The following is a 23,609-nucleotide window of genomic DNA, read 5'->3' as shown; positions in this document are numbered from 1 at the left end:
CCCCCAGCTGTCTGATAGCAGAGATGTTAGATGGGCAACACAAAATGGAGGAGGCAGCAGACACAAGCTCAGCTGGTCCATTAGAAGCATGTCTGTTTCCTGACAATCCAAATTGACATGACGGAGCATTGAGACCCCCACAGGAGGCTGTGGCCGCTGATGCATAAAGGTGTGTGTGCGTGCTAAACTAGGGAATAGGCCTATGGGGGCAAGGCAGGGTCTTGTGGGGGAAGGGGAAGGCTGGATTAGTAATAGAGTGGAGCATAGTTATTGGTCACTGGACACAAACAATAGGAAGGCTAAAGAGGATTTGGTCTGATTGTGTACCCCCTCCTCCTTCTCTCCCACTGTCCCGTAGCGCCAGTGATATGGTATAGAGTTCTGGGATGCACCCTTTGGGGCGGCCCAGTACATCTGGAAGATCGGCCCGTCTGCCAGTCTGGCATGTGCCCCTCCCCCTCGTTCCATAAAGAGTAGGTTGAGACATGAACTACATACGCAAGAGACGAATACAGACATATTTGTCAATAAAACTAATGATGCAGATCTGTCAACGAGGAAAATCCATCGCGCAGAGGGATGTTGTAACTGATATATCCCACTTAAGGATAAAAGGGTGATTGCATAACACCTGAAAGGTATTTTAATGTGCTGTGGACTTGTCCACACAGAAAATCAGATTTTACAAAACAAGCTTTTATTTATTTATTTATTTTAATATCGTTGTGAACTTTGACCCGTTTATGGAAATGTCTTCATCCGCATGGAAACACAATAAATGTTCTGAAATGCTGGAGTAAGTATGCCTGTGGTGCTGTAATGGGTGTCATGAAAAATAAACAAGAAACAAGGTGTGGAGCATGCTCATAGACTTGCACACTGGATGCAAAATGTAAACGCAACAAGGACGCTCTCAGCTTTCATACACTGGAACTCGTTCTAAAAAATATATATATATATATTTGTTTCTGTGTGGATGAAAGAATGAAATGATAAACTTTTGTGTATTCATAAAATCTGTTCCCGTGTGGATAATCTGTAAATATCTAAAGCTGCATTCATCAAGATTCACGATTTGCTTGACAGTAACTTGGTCAGGTGTTACTTTCCAGCTATAGACTTCATGTTCTTTATAACTTCAGTCATACTCTTGACAAAAAAATAAATACAATAAATTCAATTAAATCATGAGAGATTATTTCTGAAAATAGTTTACGTTTTAATATATAGCATGCATTAAATGCATACACACTGGCTAGTGTTGCACATATCGTAGCCGTGACAAGTTTCCTTGTAACATTTCAAAAAGTTTGCACTTTATGGGCTGATTATAGGCTCGTTGATAAAATTAAGCAATTGTAGCATCAATGTGCAAAATGTCAAGTATCTGAAAAGATTTTTAAAAAATAGTACCAACTAACTGCACGTTGTGTTTGGAAATCTGTTCATCATAAAATGACCACAGCTGATGTTTGCTAGACTGTTGATGTATGTGAAGATTGTTGGGAGCAACATGATGACAACAAAAAGGAACTGTGAAAAATAGACATTTTGCAACTGATTGTCATTGCAACATTTACCATTAATATCACAACTTCATGTTTTCTTAATATTATTCACCCTAAATAAAATCAAAGCATGTTATACATTATTTGATAGTGTGTATACAATGCTCTTATGTTAATCCCAATGGGTTGGGTGACCTGTGCAGATAGGGTTTGCGTGATTTATATAAAGCCAGACATTCTTGGCGAGGATGACCCAGGCAGTCCTAATAAGCAGATCCAAAGCAGAATGCTTCCTTTGTGCCAGTGAGATTTAATGAGCCTGCAATAGGCCCTCCAAACTCCGTGTTTGGTGCACTCTTCAACAAGGAATGCCATTGTGTAATAAAATGATGTTTGTGTACTTGTCAGTACGAGCTTATAATCTGTGTGGCAGTTTGCATCATGTTTCAAAAGATGTGCAGCTGAAAGAAAGCTGCTCATGATAAAGTTAGATGAATTTATTTTAGTTATTACTTTATTAGGCCCACATTTTTAATACAAATCATGGACCCCCTGTGCCTTAAGAACTCCCTTCAGTTCTTTGTGGTGTGTCCAACAAGGTGTTGGAAACATTCCTCTGGGATTTAAGTCCATTTTGATCTGATAGTGTGCAGATGCTGCAGATTTATCAGCTGCACATCCATGATGCAAATCTCTTGTTTCATCACATTGCAAAAGTTTTTCATTGGCTTCTACTGGTTTTCCAAGGTTTTCCATCTGGTGACTGTGGAGACCATTTGATACCAGTGAATTCAGACTCATTAGACCAGGAGATATTGAGCAGGGAGGTCCAGGCATCTCTTTCCACAACTACCTCATCTGGGAGGACCCCAAGGTGTTCCCAGGGCAGCTGAGAGACAGTCTCTTCAGAGTGTCCTGAGTCTTCCCCGGGGTCTTCTCCTCATTGGACATGCCTGTAAAACCTCCCCAAGGAGGCATCCATCTGTCCATAAAAGTTATGAAAAAAATGGGAACAGGCAGTCCGAGCAGAGTCCAACTCCCACCCTGAAGGGCTCCGACTTAACTGCTGGCAATGCAAACAAAACTCTTGCACCACTTGTACAGGGACTGAGTGGCCCTTAGCAATGGACCCCCAGTCCCCAAAATGAGTGGATGATGAAACAGATCTAATATTATCTCAGGTCAACCTCAATTCAGTAACCTAAATAATGACTTTCTCACTTAAAGAAACTGGTCCAGATGACATGATTTAACATTCTTTGTAGTTGTCTGATGATTGAGCTTACAACCATTTTTCTGAACCACTTTGGCCTTGATTGTCTTCAGGCTGTTTCTGTGAGTAGCAAGTTGGCCATCTGGCCTAAAACGTTTGATTGTTGTACATGATGGATCAGTGGTTAGCATTGTTGCCTCACAGAAAGAAGGTCCTGGGTTCAGTCCCTGGTTGGACCTGGGCTCTTTCTGTGTGGAGTTTGTATGTTCTCCTCGTGCTTGCGTGGGTTTTCTCTGGGTACTCCGGTTTCCTCCCACAGACTAAAAACATGCATGTTACGCTGCCTTCAGGCCCAGGCCTTCCTTGCAAAAGAGATTTCTGATCTCAGTTGGATTTGCCTGGTTAAATAAAGGTTAATAAATAAAAAAAATGATGACTGATTGTTTGGATGGGTGTGCTTCACACATGTTAAGTCTACTTTTGAGATTCCAACAGGAGGTTGGCTTGAAACACAGCAGTGAAGGCTGCCTATGGGACAGACAGATCTGGTTGGCAAGCCGTAGACCAGGGCTATTCAACTGGCAGCCCGTGGGCCGAAAATGGCCCGCGGGTGACTTCAACCCAGCCCACTTCATTTAAAAAGAACCCCCCCCCCTTTTTTTGGGGGGGGGGTCTGGGTTCTGTTTATTGCATTTATAATTCAACGCAATAAAATAAACAAAATTAGAAGGTAACAGATCATTGTAAACTTTGGATTATTCACATAATGATTTTAATCGCTGGACGTCCTGCCCCCGAGCTGCTGGCTTTCAGAAACTTTGGCCCTCTGAGCAATTTTGTTGAATAACCCTGCCATAGACTGAGGAAGTCTTCTGGATTGGGATGAAACGCTTCTCACTTAAAGAAACTGGTCCAGATGAGACAGTTTAACCTTTTATGTTTTTCAAAAAAAGTTAAGTCTGGTCCTCTGGACATTCAAAAAACAAAACGAACAACAACAAAAAAAGGTAGAAACGTTTTGTCTTCAGTCTGACTGAAGAAGTCTTTCTAATTGCCAGTGTTTTATAATGAAGTTACATTTTTTTATTTCAACCATAAATTTGAAAATAAAATATTTTCTGTTTTTTGTAATGGCTTTTAGAAATATTTTTTTAATTTGCTAAAGTAGAAATCCACTGTAAATAAAATAAAATAAAAACTGCAATCAAGGTATTTTAAATTTATCCAAATAGTTCAGCCTAGAAGAGTAATTAAGCTCAGGCAACACAGTCCTGTAACTTACACATGATGTGCAAGTTTTCAACCAAATCTGCGTTTTGGTGGACTTTCTTGTTTCTTGTTTGTTCAAAGTTGCCACACAGAGCACCGTCACGCTCTAAGCAGCTCCTTGACCTTTCTCCATCTCTGACTCCTTTCTGTTTTCCTTCCCAGTGGCTACCATGACAACAGAGGCGAGCGCTGTGAGCGAGGCAGACACGGAGGGCAAGCAGAAAAGCAGCGGCGCTGCGCCTGAGTCAGAACCTGAGTCAGGAGATAAACAGAAGCACGAGGCAACAGCATCTGAACAGGAGGGGGAGCCGTCGAGTAAGAAATCCCAGGAGCAGGCTGCTGAGCCTGGGCCCGCTGATGGAGCTACCTCTCCTGAGGAGGAGCAACTGAAGCCTCAAACTAGAACCTCTGCAGGCAAAGGCCTCTCACGCCTCTTCTCCTCCTTCCTCAAGCGCCGCTCGCAGTGCTCCGAGGGCGAGGGGTTTGAAGCTGAGAAAGCCAAGGAGGAAAAAGAGGAGAAAGCTGAGAAGCAAGAAGAAGTGAAGGTGGAAGAGGTGAAAAAGGAAGAAAAAGAGTCTAAAAGTGCAGAGGAAAAATCAGTATCCAAAGAAACTACAAAGACGGAAGAAGAGAAAGTAGAACAAAAAGTAGAGAAAAAGAAAGCAGAAGAAAAAATAGAAAAGAAAGGCAGCAAAAAGAAAAAGAAAGAATCAAAGAAGAAAGTGCAGGAAAAAGATGAGGAGAAAGTGAAAAAGGACCAGACTACAAAGGAAGAAGAAATATCAGTAAAAAAAGAGGAACAAAAAGAGGAGGAGAAGGATAAGGAGGTTGTAGAGAAGGAGGAGGAGGAGGAAAAACCAGAAACAGAAAAAGGAGAAAAGGAGACTGTTGAGGTTAAAGACAAAGGAACACAGGTTGGAAGGAAAGAAGAGGGGAAGGTTGACAAGAAGGAGACAAAGAAGAAAGAAAAGGAGGAAAAGATAAAGAAGAAAGAAGAGGAGAAGGCAAAGAGGAAAACTGAGGAAGAGGAAAGGATACGAAAACGAGAAGAAGAAAAATTAAAGAAAAGAGAAGAAGAAAAGGCAAGAGAAGCAGAAAAAGCCAAGAAGAAAGAGGAGGAAAAGGCTAAAAAGAGAGAGGAGGGAAAAGCAAAGGAAGAAAAGGCTAAAAAAGAGGAGGAAAAAGCAAAGGAGGAAAAGACTAAAAAGGAGGAGGGAAAAGCAAAGGAGGAAAAGACTAAAAAGGAGGAGGAAAAAGCAAAGGAGGAAAAGACTAAAAAGGAGGAGGGAAAAGCAAAGGAGGAGGAAAAAGCAAAGGAGGAAAAGACTAAAAAGGAGGAAGAAAAAGTCAAAGAGGAAAAAAACAAAAAGAAAGAACAGGAGAAAGTAAAAGACAAAAAGGGAAAAAAGCAAGAAGAGGATCAAAGAAAAGAGGAGTCCACAAAAGAAGCAGAAAAGGTAAAAGAAGAAGCTAAGAAAAAAGACAAGGAAGAAGAGGAGGAAAAGACTGAAGAAAAGCAGCAGAAGGAAGAGGAAAAAGGAAAGAGAAGAGAGAAAGGAAAGAGCAAAGGAAAGAAAGAGGAAAGGAAGGTGAAAAAACTGATTGAGGAGCCGGTGAAAGCACCGATTGCTGCACCAGAGCCCGAGTTAAAAACTGAGGCTGAACAGGCTCCAGATCAGCAATCGGTGAGCAGCACAGAGGTGAGAGCCATGATTATACACAAACCCTTTACTGCAACACCACAAACCTTACCAGCAGTGCGTACTGCAGCTAGTCATGGGAAACGATCATTGTAATCTATTTAAAATCTACAGTCTAAATACACTCAGAGTCAAGGCTATACAGTTATAGTTCACTTGTAGTCCTGCAGACATCTTTGATGAAGCTCGTGTTTATACATTAATGATGTTTATGTGGATCCTATCTGATTCAAGTGGACGTGCAAAATATAAAACTGAGCTTCCAGTTTGAAGTTTTGAATTCTAGTTGATATTTGACAAGTTTTGCCCATTCTTCTTCTTAAGACTTAGACAAGTGCATCGCTGTCACCCTTGTGTCTGAAAAGCAAAATTTCAAGTTGGCAAATCAAAGCAACAATAATCTCATAACACAGTTTAAGGGCCTTAGTTTAATTAAGAATTTTCAGGTTGACTTCTAGAACAATAAATTATCCTGATGCATTGTTTTGAGTGTTTTAAGCATGATTTCCTCCATCCATTATCTTTTACCCACCGCTTCCTTTCTGAGGCACAATGTCAAGCAGTCACTGTGCAAGAGGCGGGGGACACCCTGGACAGGTCTCCAGTCCATCACAGGGACACATGGAGACAAATGAGACAACCATTCACACTCTTACTCACACCTAGAGACAATTTAGAGTTACCAATCAGCCTAACATGCATGTTTTTAGTCTGTGGGAGGAAACCAGTGTATGCGGAGGAAACCGCATGCAAAAAGCCTCGGGCTGTGATTTGATCGGACAACCTTCTCACAGAGATGACAGCTCTACTAACAGTGCCACTGTGCAGCCCCCGTCTTCGTTTGTTATAAATCCTACATTAGATAGAAAATAATAACTTCCCCTGCAAACAGATTCATGTTTTACCCCAAGTTGCAGCTGGTAATTTCATGTCATTGTGCCTGATAGCCTGCTTATGCAAAAGTATTTGTGCAAATTTTACTTAAAAGTGCAGTTTGCAACAGAATTTTATTATTTTATTCATCTTTATTTAACCAGGCAAATCTCCCTGAGATCACAAATCTCTTTTCAAAGAGGACTGGGCCTGAGTGCAGCCTAACATGCATGTCGTGGACTGTACCCATGCTGGTTTCACTGTTATAAACATCTGGATATTTGCTTTTTACTAGATCTGCTCTATTCAGTGCCATCATCACTTGGTTCATTGTACCCTATTGACATCAATATGTGACACACTGTTTCAAGTTTTTAAATGTTTTGTGTTGATCCAATCAGCCAGCTCCAGAGGAACCGAAGGAAGAATCTGAGATCAAGAAAGAGCCTGAAGTAGTGGAGGAAGAGATAAAGGAGGACACAGACAAAATTGAGGAGAAACCAGTGGAACGGAAGGAGGTGACCACAGGAGAGGAAAAAGCCACAGAGCAGGCAAAGAAGAAGAAACCTGTAAAAGAAAAGAAGACTGAAAAGAAGGTGGAGGAGGCCAAAGGCTCCAAACGTCAGAGAAACATGCAGTGTAAAGTCACCTTACTGGACAACGCTCTGTTTGAGTGTGAACTTGACGTAAGAGACTCACCAAAATACACTTTGTTCTCTGTGTGATCATGCAGTACATGTGAAAATATTAGACTAATTTCTGTTTCTTATTTAGAAACACGCTAAAGGCCAAGAGCTTTTTATGAAAGTGTGTGATCATGTCAACCTGCTGGAAAAAGATTATTTTGGCCTTGCTCATTGGGAAACTCCAACCAGTAAGGTAGGCTCTGCAAATCCTATAACTTGAGTCAAAGCAAAATAAGATGTCCTGATGTTTGGTTTGAATGTGCATGTTTTCTATGTTTGCCACAGACATGGTTGGACCCCGTTAAAGAAATCCGGAAGCAGGTTCCTGGGGCTGTTTACGAGTTCACATTTAGTGTGAAGTTCTACCCTCCTGATCCAGCACAGCTTACTGAAGACCTCACCAGGTATGCATCTCTGGTGCTGAAGGAAAAACCCTTAAAAAAGAAAAGACATACATCTGAATGGTTATAAGCTAGTTGTTTAGCCTCTCAGAAAGCAGACATGTTTTTCAAGCTGCTAATTCAGTAGCATCAAGGTTCATCCCTAAATATTTACAGTGGTCCCTCACTTGTCGGGGGGGTTACGTTCCAGACAACCCCACGATAGGTGAAAATCCGCAAAGTAGGTATGTTATATTTATTTTAGTGTTTATATCAATTTTAAGGCTTTATAAATCCTTCCTGCACTATTGCAATGTTCTTAATAATGTTCTAAACTCTCTAAATGCTCTAAAAGAGCACAGCAAAAGAGAGCAGACAGACTGATGTTGCGGTTACTGAGCCCCTGGGGCAGGATGGCCATCGGGAGCACCGGGGCATTTCCCGGTGGCCTGGACCACTCAGTGATCGCTGACGGGGACTAAAGGCTCGGTTTGGGTCATGCTTGATTTTAAAAAACAATCCATGCCGCTCATGCAGCTCACTCAGGTATAAGACAGAAACCTTGTCCCCTCCTTTCTTTTTCCGAGGCTGTCTCTGCTCTGCTGTGACAGACGTCCTCAGAAAGAGAAAGGAGGGGGCGGAGGGTCTGTCTTATACCTGAGTTAGCTGCGCTTAGCCACTCTCTCTTTTTTAAAAACTGATTCACTTATTTTTTCACCTAAGCATTTTCTCTGATATTCTACATTTGTTTATCTGATCTGTTCATCCCTGCTCCCTGAGCAGTAGTGATGGGGAAAGACAGACCCTGCCCCATCCTTTCTCTTTCTGAGGCTGTTTGTCACAGCAGAGCAGAGACACAGAACAGGTTGCGCGCCTGCCTGTTGTGTGTCTCCTCTGCCTCAGAAAGAGAAAGGAGGGGGCAGAGAGTAGAGTCTGTCTTTCCCCATCTCTAGTCATGTGTCATGTACAATTATAGTTGAAAACCCGCGAAAAAGTGAGTTCACGAAAGTTGAACCTCAAATTATCAAGGGACTACTGTATGGTGAATATAGGAATCAGCATTTTTCATCTTCATATCTTAGTTTTTTTTTTCTGCTCACTTTGTTCCAGGTACTTTATGTGTCTCCAGCTCAGGAAGGACATCTTACAAGGTGTTCTTCCTTGTTCCTTTGTCACTTTGTCCCTGCTGGGTTCCTACACAGTCCAGTCAGAGCTGGGAGAATATGACCCAGAGGTTCATGGAACAGACTACGTTAAAGATGTGAGCCTGGCCCCCGGACAGAGCAAAGAGCTGGAAGAAAAAGTGATGGAGCTGCACCGCACTTACAGGTGATTAAAAGACAAAGCATAGATTAATTTTAAAGAAGATATAAACACTTAGTTTTTATTGTATTATACAAGTATGCTTAACAATATTTTTTGTCCCTGTTGCAAAGAGGGGAAACTGGAAATACCCTCTGTCCATCTGTGTCTGTATTGTGTGCATAATAACTTGAAAAATAAAGTGAGGTACCAGCTGCCATTTTAATGTGTGGCTGCATCTAGGTGTAAGAAAGGTCCCTATTGAAAATTAGACTGCAACATCAAAATCCAAGATGGCTGCTGGCATACATGTATATATATATATATATATATATATATATATATATATATATATATATATATATATATATATATATATATATATATATATATATATATATATATATATATATGTGTGTGTAAATCCTGATTATTTGAGGAAACGATGTGTTCTAGTTTTTGTGGTGGTCAAGGCCACCATAAGCTACCCCCTAGCTCCTCCCATTGCATCTGGTGATGAGGTTTCTCCCTACACTCGCCAGGGTTCATCGCTCTGTGCCACTTCGGACAACCAAAAACAGAAAGCCAACCTTTTTTTTTATACACAGTGTGACTCATACTCACTTGAATGGCTTTCACCCAAATTATTAAGGTTTATTTGCATTGCTTGTTCAGTTCCAGTCAAACACTCCAAACATTCACTATTCAGATCTCTCAGCGATGGGGGACGTCATTGTACCTCTTGCTATTCTTAAAGTCGGATGATAATTTAATTTAAAGATTTCTCTCATTTGTTTCCAGGTCAATGAGTCCAGCCCAAGCAGACATGTTGTTTCTGGAAAATGCTAAGAAACTTGCAATGTACGGTGTTGACCTGCATCAAGCCAAAGTGAGTACTTTTATTTTTGTTTCTTAGTTGTTGTTTTTTATTGTTCTTCTTGTTTACTTAAGCAAAAAACGTGGACTTGTATATCCTAAAAGTTGAATGTTTGATTTAATTTTTAAAATGTTTCACAGCATTTTGAAACAGCGTGCATGTACTGCATCAGTCATCAAATTTAATTACAAAATTGATGTCATTCTCTTTTCAGAAAAAACAAGGGATTAATAATGTTTGAAACCTCATGACCTCAAACCACAGGGTTTGTTTTCATGAGAAAGTCTGCCTCCTAGTGACTATTTTCTTTAAGTGTGGGAAGATGGACACTATTTTTATTTTCCACGCAGGATCTTGACGGTGTGGACATTACACTGGGGGTCTGCTCGAGCGGTCTGATGGTTTACAAGGACAAGCTGAGGATCAACCGATTCCCTTGGCCCAAAGTGCTCAAAATCTCTTATAAACGGAGCAGCTTTTTTATCAAAATCAGGCCATCGGAGGTAAAATCATCCATTTTGACTTTTAATGTTTCTGCCTGGTTCCAAACCTTGCATCTAATTCAAATGCACTATCCTTGTTCTGGTATGGGGTTCTTATTGTAATTCTATGAAAAACCTACAAAATAAGAGTTGGATTTGCTCAAATAAAATTCTTGGGTTCGTCTTCAATTTTTTTCTGAATGCACAACATTGTAGTTAGACTTGTAGTGTTATTATTGACTTGTACATTTTTTAAATATTATATTTCTTATACATATATTTGGATGGTAGTTGATGCAAACCCCACAGAGGCATTGTCTCATTTTCAGATGCAAAACAAATATAAATGAAATGATTAAAGTTCATATAAATAAAACATAATAATGCAAAGTAAAATTTAGCATTTTACATGGCAGTCACAGTTTTTTATCATCTGTTTAGAAAAAGGAGTTAAGTCAATGGGATTTTCATTGCATCGGTGTTGTACTGCTAATAATGTTGATCAATTTTAATTTGTCTTTTTCACATGTAGCAGGAGCAATATGAGAGCACTATTGGCTTCAAACTTCCCAACTACAAAGCCTCAAAGAAGCTGTGGAAAGTTTGTGTTGAACATCACACTTTCTTCAGGTAAACACAAGTTTTACTTCCTTAGTTCTGACTGACTGTTTTCTGCCTAGCAACAGTCTTGTAACGGTTGCTGCTGTTTAGATAATTGGCTAATTGCTCGCTACAGCTTAAGCTTTAGTTTGGCTCAGCAGAGGAAAAGTGCTCCTAACTTGACTTTAAACCTTAAAAGTTCAGCCATGCTGCTCATACTGTTGCATACAAATGACATTTTATGATTCAGATGTTAAATCCTTATCTACAATGCAATAAAATGATCAAATGGAGTCAATATTAGGTTGGTAAACATAAGGTTATTGTATCTCCTGCTTAGGGTTCAGTCGGTGGAGCCGCCATCGTCCCGTCGCTTTCTTGTTTTGGGCTCAAAGTTCCGCTACAGCGGTCGAACTCAGGCCCAGACTCGAGAGGCGAGCTCCATGATAGACCGCCCAGCGCCTCGCTTCACACGTTCAGCAAGCAAGAGGCTGTCGCGTAACCTGGACGGAGGTAAGTCCCTGTGTGTGTAAGACATCCTGCAACAAGCTGCAGGCTTGATGAGCTGCTCGCTGACGTGTTTTGCTCCTGCAGCTGGAGACGAGACTCTCCAGTTTCTGCAACAACTCTCAGCATCCACCAGGTGTGAGACTGATGACTGGTCATTAATGATGACACCTGATAAATCTCAGCCTTCTCTTGGATTTCCAGGTACCAGGAAGTGTGTGGAGACTTGCACAATGCCTTTTGGCATATTTCTAACTCGCTGGCTGCGCACTAAGGGCTATCAGCTTCATCGCTTCTTTTCAACCGGCTCCTCTGTTCCTGTTTATTTACGTTTATGCTCTAAAAGTTTGTAATAAAAAGGCTTTTCAGCATGGTTACCAGCTAGGTGCTCTGGATTGACTGGAATTTCATCAGTCAGGCCTTTTAGTTTCCCTTTAATGTCTTATGGGAAACAGGAACAAGATATAAAAGTTCCTCATTTTTAATCCTGAAATCGTTCCTCTTTTTTTTGTGTGTGGCATTTTCAAGTTTTACGAATAACTAATGGCTTTCACTTTGTTGAGCCCAGTTGCTTACTTTTCATTGCTGCAGCAGCTGTCTTTGAAACATCTGCCATCTGCTTTTGTTCTGGAGAATAAGATGCACATTTCATCTTTCTTTTTGCACTAACCTCGTGTAACTGGACTCGCCAATGGTCCAGCGAAGTCAAAAGCTTGCTCGAAGCATTGTGAAGCCTTCACAGTGATCGTTTGTTCTGCTGAGTCGTTACATAACTTCCATCCCCTCACCGTGTCTTCACAGCCAGAGGGGAGCCAGAGCAGACGTTCACTCAGTCCTGGGAAGAGGGACAGTCTGTTCACACAGTCACAGTAACCTGGCAGGGCACTGAGACCCAGTCCGTGGGTGGGCCGGGTCAGCCAGGTACTAACATCGCCTCTACATGCTCGTCCATATTTTTTATTGTTGCCCATCATTTGCCACGTTGAGCTGGATTGTTAAAATTTGCACAGTCTTCAAAATCTCTTAGAACTTTACTTCATCCATTATGAAATCAAGCATGAAGACATTTTTGGTTTCAACTATGTGCCTTTTGAGGTTTTTACATTTTGTTTACCAAGTACAAAGATGTTGCCTATGATTTCTCTGATGTCATCAGCCAAAGCCAGCTTGGTAAGATCTCCCTCCTTGGCTCGACTGGTACAACCTGCACTAACACAGCGAGATGACTGGTTCCTGTACTTTGACCAATACTTCAGCTCACTTGAGCGCACTGAAATGCCTCCGTGTAAGTTTCTTAGTGTGAAAGATTTTATTTCCCAGATGCATTTAGTGACGTTTGGTAGTTGCCATCTGCGTGATTAAAATCACAGCTCGGTGTATCCTTTGTCATCTCACTTCTTCTAGTCTCCACCGAAGCCCAGTCCCAGCTCGATGTGCAGGAGCAGGTCATGTCTGTGACCAAACAGGAAGTGTCCACTAGGGAAGTCATTGAACGGCTGCAGGAATCGGTGACCTTGATAGACTCTCTTCAAGAGGTGGAGGTTTTGGAAGGGAAGCTGAGGGAAGTGAGGGACTTGGAAGAGAGGTTGCAGGATATAGATGAGATGGCTGTGAGAGTTCAGAAGATAATAGAAGATGAATTGGGGCAGGAAGAGGTTGACAGGTTGAGAGCAGAAGAGGCTTTGGAGCTGAAGCGACAACAAATTCAAGGTGGAACAAAGGTAGTGGTGAAGAGGTCTGTGAGGAGGATGGAGACTTCAGCAGGTGATGTGGATGACCTGGAAGATCAGATAAAGCAGGTGTTTTTTAAAGATCTGCCTGAAGAGGAGGAAGGATTTAAGGTGATTGAAGAGAATCAGTTAGATGATAGTTCGAGAGAGAAACTACGGCAGATGGAGAAGGAATGGCAGGAAGAAGTGCGGGAGAAGTTTTCCTCTCCAGACGCTGCAGGTGCCACTTCTGTAGTAGCATATCGAAAGACGTACGTGCGTACGTCTGATAAACAGGTGAACATTGTAGAAGACAGAGGACAGGCTGGAGATCAGGAGGAAAATAAAGATGGTTGGTTCAAGCTCTTCGACCGCCCTTCGTATCTCGCAGCTTTCAACCCAACAGGTAAAGTACGTTGTCGTGCAAACCGTTTTGGGCTTTTACTGACCTTTCTAATGTTCTAACAGTGTTGCGTGCAATAACGATGATACGGCAAGCAATAAGAAATTAACCAACTACCAACATGACGCTCTGCCTCGTGTTAGACGTTTGAGTAAGTGAAGCTTCGTGCAAGTGGCAACCAGTTCTGCTTCATTGGCTGCGAGCTTTTTTGGACTTGCTCGACACATTTGCTCTTGTTTTAATTTACTTTGTGTCTTCGCTCTAGTTGATGCTGATGAGAGCAGGTATTTCAGCTCAACGCATGTGGGAACAACGGAGATTATGGAGGAGGAAAGGCAAAAAAGAGAACTCATAAAAAGGGTGGATGACTGGTTTATTTTGTTGGATGTTCCTCCTGGAAAAACATTTTACTTACCACCAGGTATCACTAAAACACAATACACTGTTTTTCTATATTTTGTGCTCTTTTGCTTACTTATAAAATAAGTGCGCCCTACTTGTTATGATACAAGACTTTCTTCTGACTCTACTCATCAGTTACAATAAAAGAAAGAGCCCAGGTGGCTGATGGGAGCTTTGTCTCTGTGGCTGGAGGTTCTCAAGAGGAAAACATTTTAGTTGGAGAGAGCAAGGTAATACGAAGAGATCTAGAAGAAATCCACCAGCTGTCGGTGACCGAGAGATCTGATGACTGGTTTGAGTTGTCGGATGTTCCTCCTCGAAAAGCAGCATACGTTTCATCAGGTACAGACAAAAATCTGCTGTGCTGTTCTGCTTTTTGAAAATTTTTAAATCGGAACAAATTATTAGTCTAATCATTTTTAGCTTTTCCTTATGTCCTCACATCCGGTAGCATCTGAAGTTTTTATGTGTGTTTTTAGTTGCTGAAGTGAGTGTAGAAGAAGGGGTCTCTCTCATTAAAGACAAAGCTGTTGACCGGAAAGAAAAACAAGTAGAAGGTTTTGTAGAGGACTTGGAAATGAAACAAATACCAAGTGAGACAAAAGATGACTGGTGTGCATTGCCTCCCATTAAAGAATCATCACTTGTGTCCCAAGGTATTCTCTATTTTCCCCTCATATTTAGAGTTTTAATTATTTCTCATTTCATCTGACAGAGTTATTTCTTTCTGTTTATAGTGTTTGTGACCGGGCGTGTTCAAGTTTATCAAAAAGAAATTGAAACAGCTGTGATAGAGTCTGAGTCAGCAGGTTCGAGCAAGAAGGATGTAGTTAAGGAGGCTGTGACTCGGAAACAGGACGAGAAGCTTCCAGAGCAGAAAATATTAGAACGAATACATGACAGGGATGATGATGATTGGTTGCTGCTGCTTGAAGTAGTTTCCAAAGAGGAATCTTACATGCCTCCAGGTATTTTAAGCTTTCAAATGTTTGCATTTGCTAAACAAAATTTTATTTGTATTGTCGAGTGGTCACAGTAGAGGTATAAATATTTTTCAGTTTCTGCACAGCTGCCAAGTAAAGTCTTACCAGACATCCGAGCTGAAACAGAAAGAGTAAGTCAGAAGTTGTATCCGACTGCGTATGGCCAGGTTGGACCGCAGCTTTTCCAGCCACTGCCAGAGAAAGACGATGACTGGCGTATTCTGTTTGATCCTGGTCGTGAAAAGGCTGTTTTAATCCCTCCAGGTATAAAACTGATTTCTGTTCGCAGCCTGTTTGTTGTTCACAACTGAAATACTAGTGTCACTCAGCATCTTTCACACTTTATTTGTGCCCCAGTTGAAATTATTCAGGATGTGAAGAAGACGTTTGAGCGTGAGGTGACGACCACAGAGACTAGAACGCACAAGGAGATGATAATTGATGTTAGCGGCAGGCAAGACGTGGCTTGTTTTTCTGGAATTAGACTGAGCCAGATTGAGACGCCGTTAAGCAGCGAAGGAGAGGATGATTGGTTTTTCCTGCTGGACTTCACAAGAGAAAAACATGCAGTCGTACCACCAGGTACTTTTCCTTCGCCAAAGGCTTTGTATACACTGCGTTATTTGCGTCAGGGTTATTTATATTCATGTTTCTGTATCAGCTGCTGTGGTTCAGCGTGCTGTTCGTGTAACAGTACCCGCTGAACCAAAACCAAAGTTCGTCATGGAAGATGTGAGACCGCGTATGACGTCGGTTAACCTACCGCAGTCCAGAAAAGTGGATGATGATTGGTTTGTGCAGCTGGATGTGCCAGCTAAAATATCAGGTACACTGCTGTCTGGTGTGGCTGCTGCTAAGAGTCAGAATCAAACGTACTAACGATTTTCAGTGTGGTTTGTTTGTGTTTCATCTACTAAACTGATACCCAAAGTGCTATATTAAAGAAAATGTTCATATATTTTGATGTGGGGTTCTGTTGGAAAGGTTATGAACAATTATTTTATCTTTTGTAAATAGCTCTTTGAAGAACCTCAGTTGTTCATCACTTGACAAGCGAACTACTAGTCTGAGCGCGACTGACTTCAGTCTAAAGAATTTCATAATTCATTCAACCTTTATTTATACAGGTTAGTCTCATTGAGTCATGAGGACTCATCTACAAAAGAGACCTCTTTAAAACAAAAAACACAAATGAGGTACACACAACAACAAATATTCATATAAAAGCATTTAAAATGAAAAGTATATAAAATAAGTGATATAAAACAAAAATTTAACAAAAACTTGCTACATTATAAAACGGGGTAAAATACTAAAAACAGGAACACGTCTGCATTGATTTTTACATTGAACTTAACAACAGTTTAAAATCCCTTAGGGAGGTCAAAGTCGAGAGCTTCAGATCTTTTTGCAAGGAGTTCCAGGAAATGGGAGCGGAGTAAGAGAAGGCCCTTTTGCCAAATTCGTTCCACACTGAGGGGGACACTGCAGGTAATGAAGTCTTGAGAGCACACCTTGCAGCTGCACTGACAAAGTGACATGTTGGAGGAGTTTTATGAAGGCAGCAGACCAAGAAGTGATTTAAAGATGAAAATGCACCAGTGTGAGAGAGTGTTTGAAGTTGACGACCAGTTAACCAGTGAATACAGGGTGAAGTGATGGGTACGGTAGTTGCAGCCAGTTATGAATTTTAACGCACCGTGATAGACCACGTCCAACATCTGCAGGGTGCTTGTAGGAGCGTTCATGTAATTAATGTCACCGTAATCAGTGGAGGGAAGGAAAGTTGCAGTTACAAGGTGTTTCCTAGTGTTCAGAGTTAGACAGAATCTATTTCTGAAAAAGAAACGCAATTTTACTTTCAATTTCTTTACCAAGTTTTCAACATGAGGCTTAAGAGAAAGATGTGTGTCAACCAAAATGCCCGAGTACTGTATTTGTAAGAATCAACAAACTCATTAGGAACACCATTTGTAGATAAGATAGAAGGAAGGACTGCTGATACTGACTTCCTGTTTGAAAACGACATCCCTTTCGTTTTATCAGCATTTAGCACCAGTTTGAAATGGAACAAATTTGACTGGATGATGTCGAAAGCGGATTGCAAAAGCTGGAAAACCTTAGCAACTGTTCTAGCTCAACAATAAGCAACTGTATCATCAGCATAGAAATGTATGGATGCATCAGGAATGATCTGATCTACATTACGTACCGGTATGTAGATTGTGAAGAGGGTGGGGCCTAAGACGGAGTCTTGTGGTACACCATTATGGTTCATGAAAACACTGTTTCTAAACATTCACACCGCCATCAGTTTCAAATGGTATGCAAATTATTAGTAAAAAATATTAATATCCTCCTGCCAGAAGTGTCCCAGGCTGCACAGGAAATGCTACAGCTATCTGCTGCTTCCTTGCTTGTAAATTACGACAGCATTCAATGTAAATAACTGCTATATGAAATTAATGGTGGTGTAAACATTCGTATGAGATAGTTGTTGAGATTGGTGTTAAATAATAAAACATTTTGTTAAGCACCCTTCAGAACAACTTAAATCACTTTTTTTTTATTAAACATAACAAAAAGCAGAGAAGGGGGTAGCTGAAACAGTGAGGTGGATGGGTGAAGATGACCTGAGAGTGCAGAAAATGTGTTGATATGGATCAGTTAAGGCAGATATGAATGGTGAGAAGCAGAATTTTTTAAATGAATGCAGTAGATAATGGGAAACCAATGAAGCTCTTGAAGACGTGAGCAGTTTGCCTTTTTCTTTGTTCTGCCCAAACTATCCATTAGCTTATCAATCTGTTGAGAATTAAACCGTTTCACCAAGTTGAGGTTATTTAAAGAGCTTTCTATAACGGATAAGATACAGATGTTAACTTTTCTACCGAACCCCTCTTCAAAAGATCTAAACTATTACTTTAACAAGCTGAATAACCTTTTTCACAGTTTTGTGAAACTGTGGCTGCTTTATGTTTGTCAGAGCTCTTAAGGATATTAATTTGAGAATTCAAAGGCTATTTTTCAGCACCAACAGTTAAATTCAGATAGAAGAGATCCATATCACATAATTTAGTCTTAGCTTCATGTTCTGTGTATTATGTGTCAGCGGCTGTGGACGAACGTGTTCGCTCTGGTCCTGAGGCGAGAGCAGCTGAACAGTTGGCAGTCACAGCGCACCGAGTACAGAAGACAATTACTATAGTGGAAGAAACGTGGCGACAAAAGGAAGTGGTGCAGCCACCTCCAGCTCTGACGGCAATGGAAGATGACTGGTTTGTTCTTTTGGATTGGCCCTCTAAGAAATCAGGTATAATCTAACAGCAATTTGTTCAACTAAACATGCAAAGATCTTTTTGTTGAGCTTCATCGAGGGTGCAAAGTCGTGAGTCATGTGACTCTTTAATTTAGATGTGGCTGCTGTAATCCATTTCTCTGTTCCCATTGGTGTATAACTGCTTTGAAACGTCTTTGCCAAAATATTACCAGCATCTGTATCGGCCGCTGCCCCTGAACACATCCGGCTCCCAGCAGAGGTTGGACTTCCCGCTGTAGCAACCACAACAAAGATCAAGGTTTCTGAAAGAAAACCAAAGTTTGAGAAGCGGATCCTGGAGGAAAGACTTCCACTCACACATACTCGTGTCAGTGATGATTGGTTTTCTCTGTTAGATGTTGGCTTCAAAGAGTCAGGTATTTTTTTTACTTGTTTGGGTTTGTTTTACTCTGCTTCATAAAATGCTTACTAACAGCAGCCAGGATACACTAGATTCTCTTCTATGGATCAACCATTTGGCTTTACGCTTCCTTATTGTCCACATTTTGATGGTTCATCATCATTGAGCTTCAAATAACAGCCTAACAAACGACCGATCGTAAAAAAAAAAAACTTGCTTCTTTCATTTCACTTTGAACATTACTGCTTCTTGCCCAACTCACATTTGCTTTCAAGTACTGGAAACAAATACGGTAGAGTATTCCCTTTCAGGATCTGATCACAGTGAGGCGGAGTTCAGTAAGTATGATTTGCTGATTTGGTTGCATTTAAAATGCTCAATGTTGCGTTGGCGTCTCACAACATATTTAATCACATCTGTTAAAACAGCTTGCATTATTTTCTTATTTTATTAACCTTTATTTAACCAGGCAAATCCCATTGAGATCACAGATCTCTTTTGCAAGGGAGGCTCCCAAAGGGAGGGGAATTAAGATCATAAACTGCAATTGAGTCACCTTTTTTCTTGATTTTGTCTAGTTGTGAGCACACAGAGGGGCGCACGTCCTGTCAGCGCTCCGGTCTTCTCCCAGGCTGCTCTGGCAGAGGCAGGAATCCCCATGTCCCCCTTCGACCAGCCTCAGACCTCCACTCCCATTAAAACCAGCCGCCAGGAGGACAGGAAGCTGGAGGTCACGGTGGAAGCTGCTGAGCCGTCAAAAGTTGAAGCCGCATCAGAGGTCAAGGTATTCTATTCCTTTGTTTACTAATAAACATGTTTGTGGTGTAAATTCAGTGCACATAAATGCAATGCAGCAATGTACTGTATATATTTAAAGATTTTGGAAGTAAGAGGTCAATGAATTATTCATAATATGTCAGCTGGTTCAAAAGTGACAAAGATTGAAAGGAGAGTTTCAAGTGTGTTCTAGTTTTTATCCAACGTGAGCAGAAATGTGTATCTGAGTGTGAACGTGTCTCTTTTGCTGCTGTAGTCAGCAGTGTGGAGGGAGCAGAGAGACGTACAGTCTTCACTCATCTCCACCTTCAATGGTGACGTTCAGGTCAGTGGCAGACATCATGCAGCGTGCATGTCGTCCCTCAGAGGACACGTTTTCATTATGACTAATTGAGACGTCAGTGCTAACTCGTGTTCCTGTCTCCTCCCCGGGTTAGCACGAGTCTGAGCTCGAGAAGACAAGCTTGGAGGGGGTGCTAATGCGAAAGGTCAGATTCTCGGCGCCAGTCGTGCTAAAGCCATTTCTCCTCCTCCAATCCGACGATAAAGAACTTCTGATTTGAAAAGGCTGATTGAAGCCTCCTCTCATATTGTGCTTCCATGCCGATAGATCTAAAACCAATCAGACAGCAGGTTTGATGCACATACAGTGTAATCCAAGAGGTAGAGAAAGCAGTTTGTGTCCATAATAAGTCTTAACTAAACACTCAAATCAGCCTGTTCAGTGTACTAACCTCGGGATAAGTTAACTGTTTCAAAGTCTTCAATTCCTCTCACTGCTTGTAAACACTGGAATGCACACATGCATGATTTTAAATTAATGGGCGTTTTGTCAGATTTGTCACCATTTATTTTCAAGTTGTACACCTAGAAATAAATATTCAGTGTTTTTGGCAATATAGTGCAGTTTGGTTTGCAGCAAATCATTTTGCATGCAGTCTTCTTTCTCTTCTCGTTTGTCGTATTAACACATTGGTGAACTTCACAGAGTGCATGTTTTACGTGTGGCAGTGTGCAGGGAAACTGAACAATACCCACACTTTTTTGTTCTTTCCATTCTTCACAGAAAAGAGCTAAGAAATATGAGGGTGACACAATTTATATCAGACATAGCCTTTTAATGCTGGAGGTTTGTATCTGTTTTGGAGATGTCGAGCTGCATTTTCTTGCTCTGTGGCTCACCGGCTGCTGTTTAACCTCACGCTTGCATGTGGCTTGATTTGTTTGTTTGATTTATTTTTGTTTTTTGCATCAGTACTAAATAATGCGTGTGGCAAATTAATCCAGTTGATTCAGGAGGGGGTGCTGATGAACTTTTAACAAAAATAAATGGGTACTTCTTCACGGGGGGAGCCAAACTCATTCAGGATGTTGTATTTCATTGATTCTAGTATTGTGATGTGACATGGAGCTGTGGTTTTTATCTAACACGGAACAAGAACTTCTTATATGTTTTACCGTATTTTTTGCTGTATACGTCGTTGGTTTTTTTGCATAATTTGCATGCCCTGCGACTTATAGGCCGAAGCTACGTATTTATGGATTTTTTTCCCATATTTATAAACCAAATTTTGGCTGAAATTTGACTTTCATTCATTCATTCTGACTGAAAATATTGAACACTACCATTTTTCAGCCGATAGATGGCACCAGAGTTGTATAGCATGCCATTGTCTTCTAATAGGTAAAAGTGGCTATTAATGACACAGTCGGCTTGCCATATACCAGCTTGCTTGGAGCAACTAGCTTCATTGCACTGCGCCGCCCCAGCGAAATGCAGCTAATTTGACTAATAAAGTGCATTTATTAAGTAAAAGTTCAAATGAGACACACCTTTGCTATAATGTCGAGCAAACAAATAATTGTTTTAGGTGCTTATCTTGTTAAATTTTGAAGAAATGCACGCTCCCGGAGCACCGAGGTAGCAAATACTTTTGAAATGCAGCTGATTTGACTGCTAAAGTCCTTTTTATTAAGTAAACGTTAAACTGAGGCACCTTTATTATTATTTTGAGCAAACAAATTTTTTTTAAGTGTTAATCTTGTTAAATTCTTGTTAAAGTCCTCCCGTGCACGCTCCTGCGGCTGCCATTTGGCAGCCCATCAATTTTTAGCACAACACTGGCCCACATTTCCGGGTTGTCACCGCTGATGCGTAACGAACGCGACACGTCAGCGGTGACGAATAATGGGTGCGACGCACATGGCGAAGCAATGTATTCATGGATTTTCCCACTTTATTAGACATATTTGAACTGATGCGACTTATAGGACGGAGCGACGTGTGCGGCGGAAAATACGGTACTCTGTTTTTAATCGTCACTGTTGCTGCTTCTGCTTTGTTTTCCTTCATCTCTTTTCTAAGTTACAAGAAATGCATTACACTTTTGCAGCAGTTATTACAAAAAGTTTTTTTTTTTTGTCAATTTAAGCAATAATAATTACAAAAAAATGGATTAAGACTTAAAATGAATTTGCTTTTAGGCACCAAAACAGGTGTTGATGAAGAAATGAACTGTCTGCAGTATGTTATGCAATGTCATATGCTGCTTTATGAAGACCAACTTGTTCATTTGTCCTAAATGAACAGGTTTTTCTATTCTTTTTAAGAGATGCTTCATCTTCCGCAACCTGTGCTATGTCATCAGCTCTCATTTGATTTGCAGCCTGTTCTCTCTGCATTTCACTGCAGTCCTAATGCCGTGACCATGAAATCAAATTACTGTGCTGTGTATTTTAAAGTCACCGCTTGTTCACAGCGTCAGTAAATCAGCTGACAGACTTAATTTAAGGATCAGATATGCTAATACAGCACGTCAGAAAACTAGAAGTATTTGCACTTCTAGCTAGAAGTGCAAACATTGAAAGTGTTGGCTCCTTCTGTTTGGTTTTATTGAATCACCTGTTAACACTGCTTCAGCTTATTCATGTAATCAGAATCAGTTGATTTTGTGGCTCTTTGTTGCTAACTTTGTTTTTATGTTTTCTTCTGTTCCCGAAACATCCTTTTCTTTCAACCTGTTCGTCTCCCTCATGTACCTTTTTGTGTCTATTTTTTTTTTTACCTGTTTTTTTCTTGCTTCAATTGTCAAATTCCACCACCCATCGTTGTCCCTTTCCCTCCAAACACCGTCCGGTCTCTCCTCCATGCAGGACTTTGACGGACCTCAGGAGGAGCTGATCCGGCACCATGCCAGCATCAGCGAGCTGAAGAGGAACTTCATGGAGTCTGTTCCCGAGTCGAGGCCGAGCGAGTGGGACAAGCGTCTGTCCACTCACTCTCCGTTTCGTACGCTGGGTATCAACGGTCAGCCTCTACCCGGTGCAGACGGGGTAAGTGTCCCGCAGGAATCAGGTCACCAGCTTCTTGTCAGTTCAGGAACTGAGAGGGGAATTTAAACATTTTAATGGAATTAGCTTCTCCAGATGATCAGTTCCTGAACTGAAATCATCACTTTGTGGAAAGACTTGTCTATTGCATCTTAAGGGGAGTACATTTGATGGTAAACTGAGCTGAATAGAAGTGGATTAAGACAAGAGACAGTTGTCCAACAGTTTGAGCAGTGTGTACGCATGTCCTGCTGGAGGCTGTGGCATGTGGTGTGCAGCACATGCATGTGTACAGAGAATGCCGATGGCCTTGTGAAGTCGGGCCTGCGCTTTTGTTCTTCCACATAAGAGAAGAATGCGGGTGAGGTTTCTGTGGGACATGTTGTCCACTCTCTGAGAACTCACTTGGTCTGGATCTAATCTGCATTGGATCTGAAGCCTGACATGTTTGCGTTGCATGACTGACAGACCTGACTGAAAATTTACTGCATGACTAAAACATGACCACTTTCACAAAGGTTTGCACGCTCTGACACCGAGGGCTGTTTCCCTACCTTCCCTTTTCTCTCTGTTCATCCTCTTTTTGCTTATTTAGTTTTTTCTTTGCTGCTTTCACTTTATGTTTGGCTGATGTTTCCTCCAGGTCTGGTTGTTCTTTCATGAAGAGACACAGCCTCATTCACATTTGCGTCAGACGTTACACTGCTTTAATAAACATTAATGCAGCCTGCCCCAATTTAAAATATTCTAGTAAGAAACTAAAACCTTTCATTAAAAATAAAACAGTATAATAACATGAAGACTCAACTTTAAAATACTTTTACATTTGAGTACACCAGATTGTCAGTAAGTATTAGAGATGCACTGAAATCAATGTCATGTCACAAGTTGGCAAAAAATAGTTTAAAAAAACAGTTTTGCACACATT

General features: G+C 41.0%; 1 protein-coding gene across 1 annotated transcript in view; it reads left to right on the top strand.

The window, feature by feature from the left end:
• Positions 1–23,609, top strand: part of LOC119410307 (protein 4.1) — a 40,522-nt gene that overhangs the window by 9,732 nt on the left and 7,181 nt on the right. Inside the window, exons 3-16 of the mRNA XM_037677220.1 lie at positions 4,171–5,690; positions 6,965–7,249; positions 7,338–7,442; positions 7,535–7,653; positions 8,740–8,958; positions 9,733–9,820; positions 10,159–10,311; positions 10,823–10,920; positions 11,231–11,403; positions 19,153–19,358; positions 19,608–19,676; positions 19,789–19,839; positions 20,418–20,480; positions 22,505–22,684. Coding sequence (XP_037533148.1) covers positions 4,171–5,690; positions 6,965–7,249; positions 7,338–7,442; positions 7,535–7,653; positions 8,740–8,958; positions 9,733–9,820; positions 10,159–10,311; positions 10,823–10,920; positions 11,231–11,403; positions 19,153–19,358; positions 19,608–19,676; positions 19,789–19,839; positions 20,418–20,480; positions 22,505–22,684 — 3,329 coding nt within the window. The remainder of the gene's footprint in view (positions 1–4,170; positions 5,691–6,964; positions 7,250–7,337; positions 7,443–7,534; positions 7,654–8,739; positions 8,959–9,732; positions 9,821–10,158; positions 10,312–10,822; positions 10,921–11,230; positions 11,404–19,152; positions 19,359–19,607; positions 19,677–19,788; positions 19,840–20,417; positions 20,481–22,504; positions 22,685–23,609) is intronic.

This window comes from Nematolebias whitei, chromosome 5 (assembly GCF_014905685.2).
Source record: "Nematolebias whitei isolate Nwh7 chromosome 5, NemWhi1, whole genome shotgun sequence".
Taxonomy (NCBI): Eukaryota; Metazoa; Chordata; class Actinopteri; order Cyprinodontiformes; family Rivulidae; genus Nematolebias; species Nematolebias whitei.
Note: the sequence above shows the minus strand (reverse complement) of the source record. Positions and strands in the feature narration are given on the sequence as shown.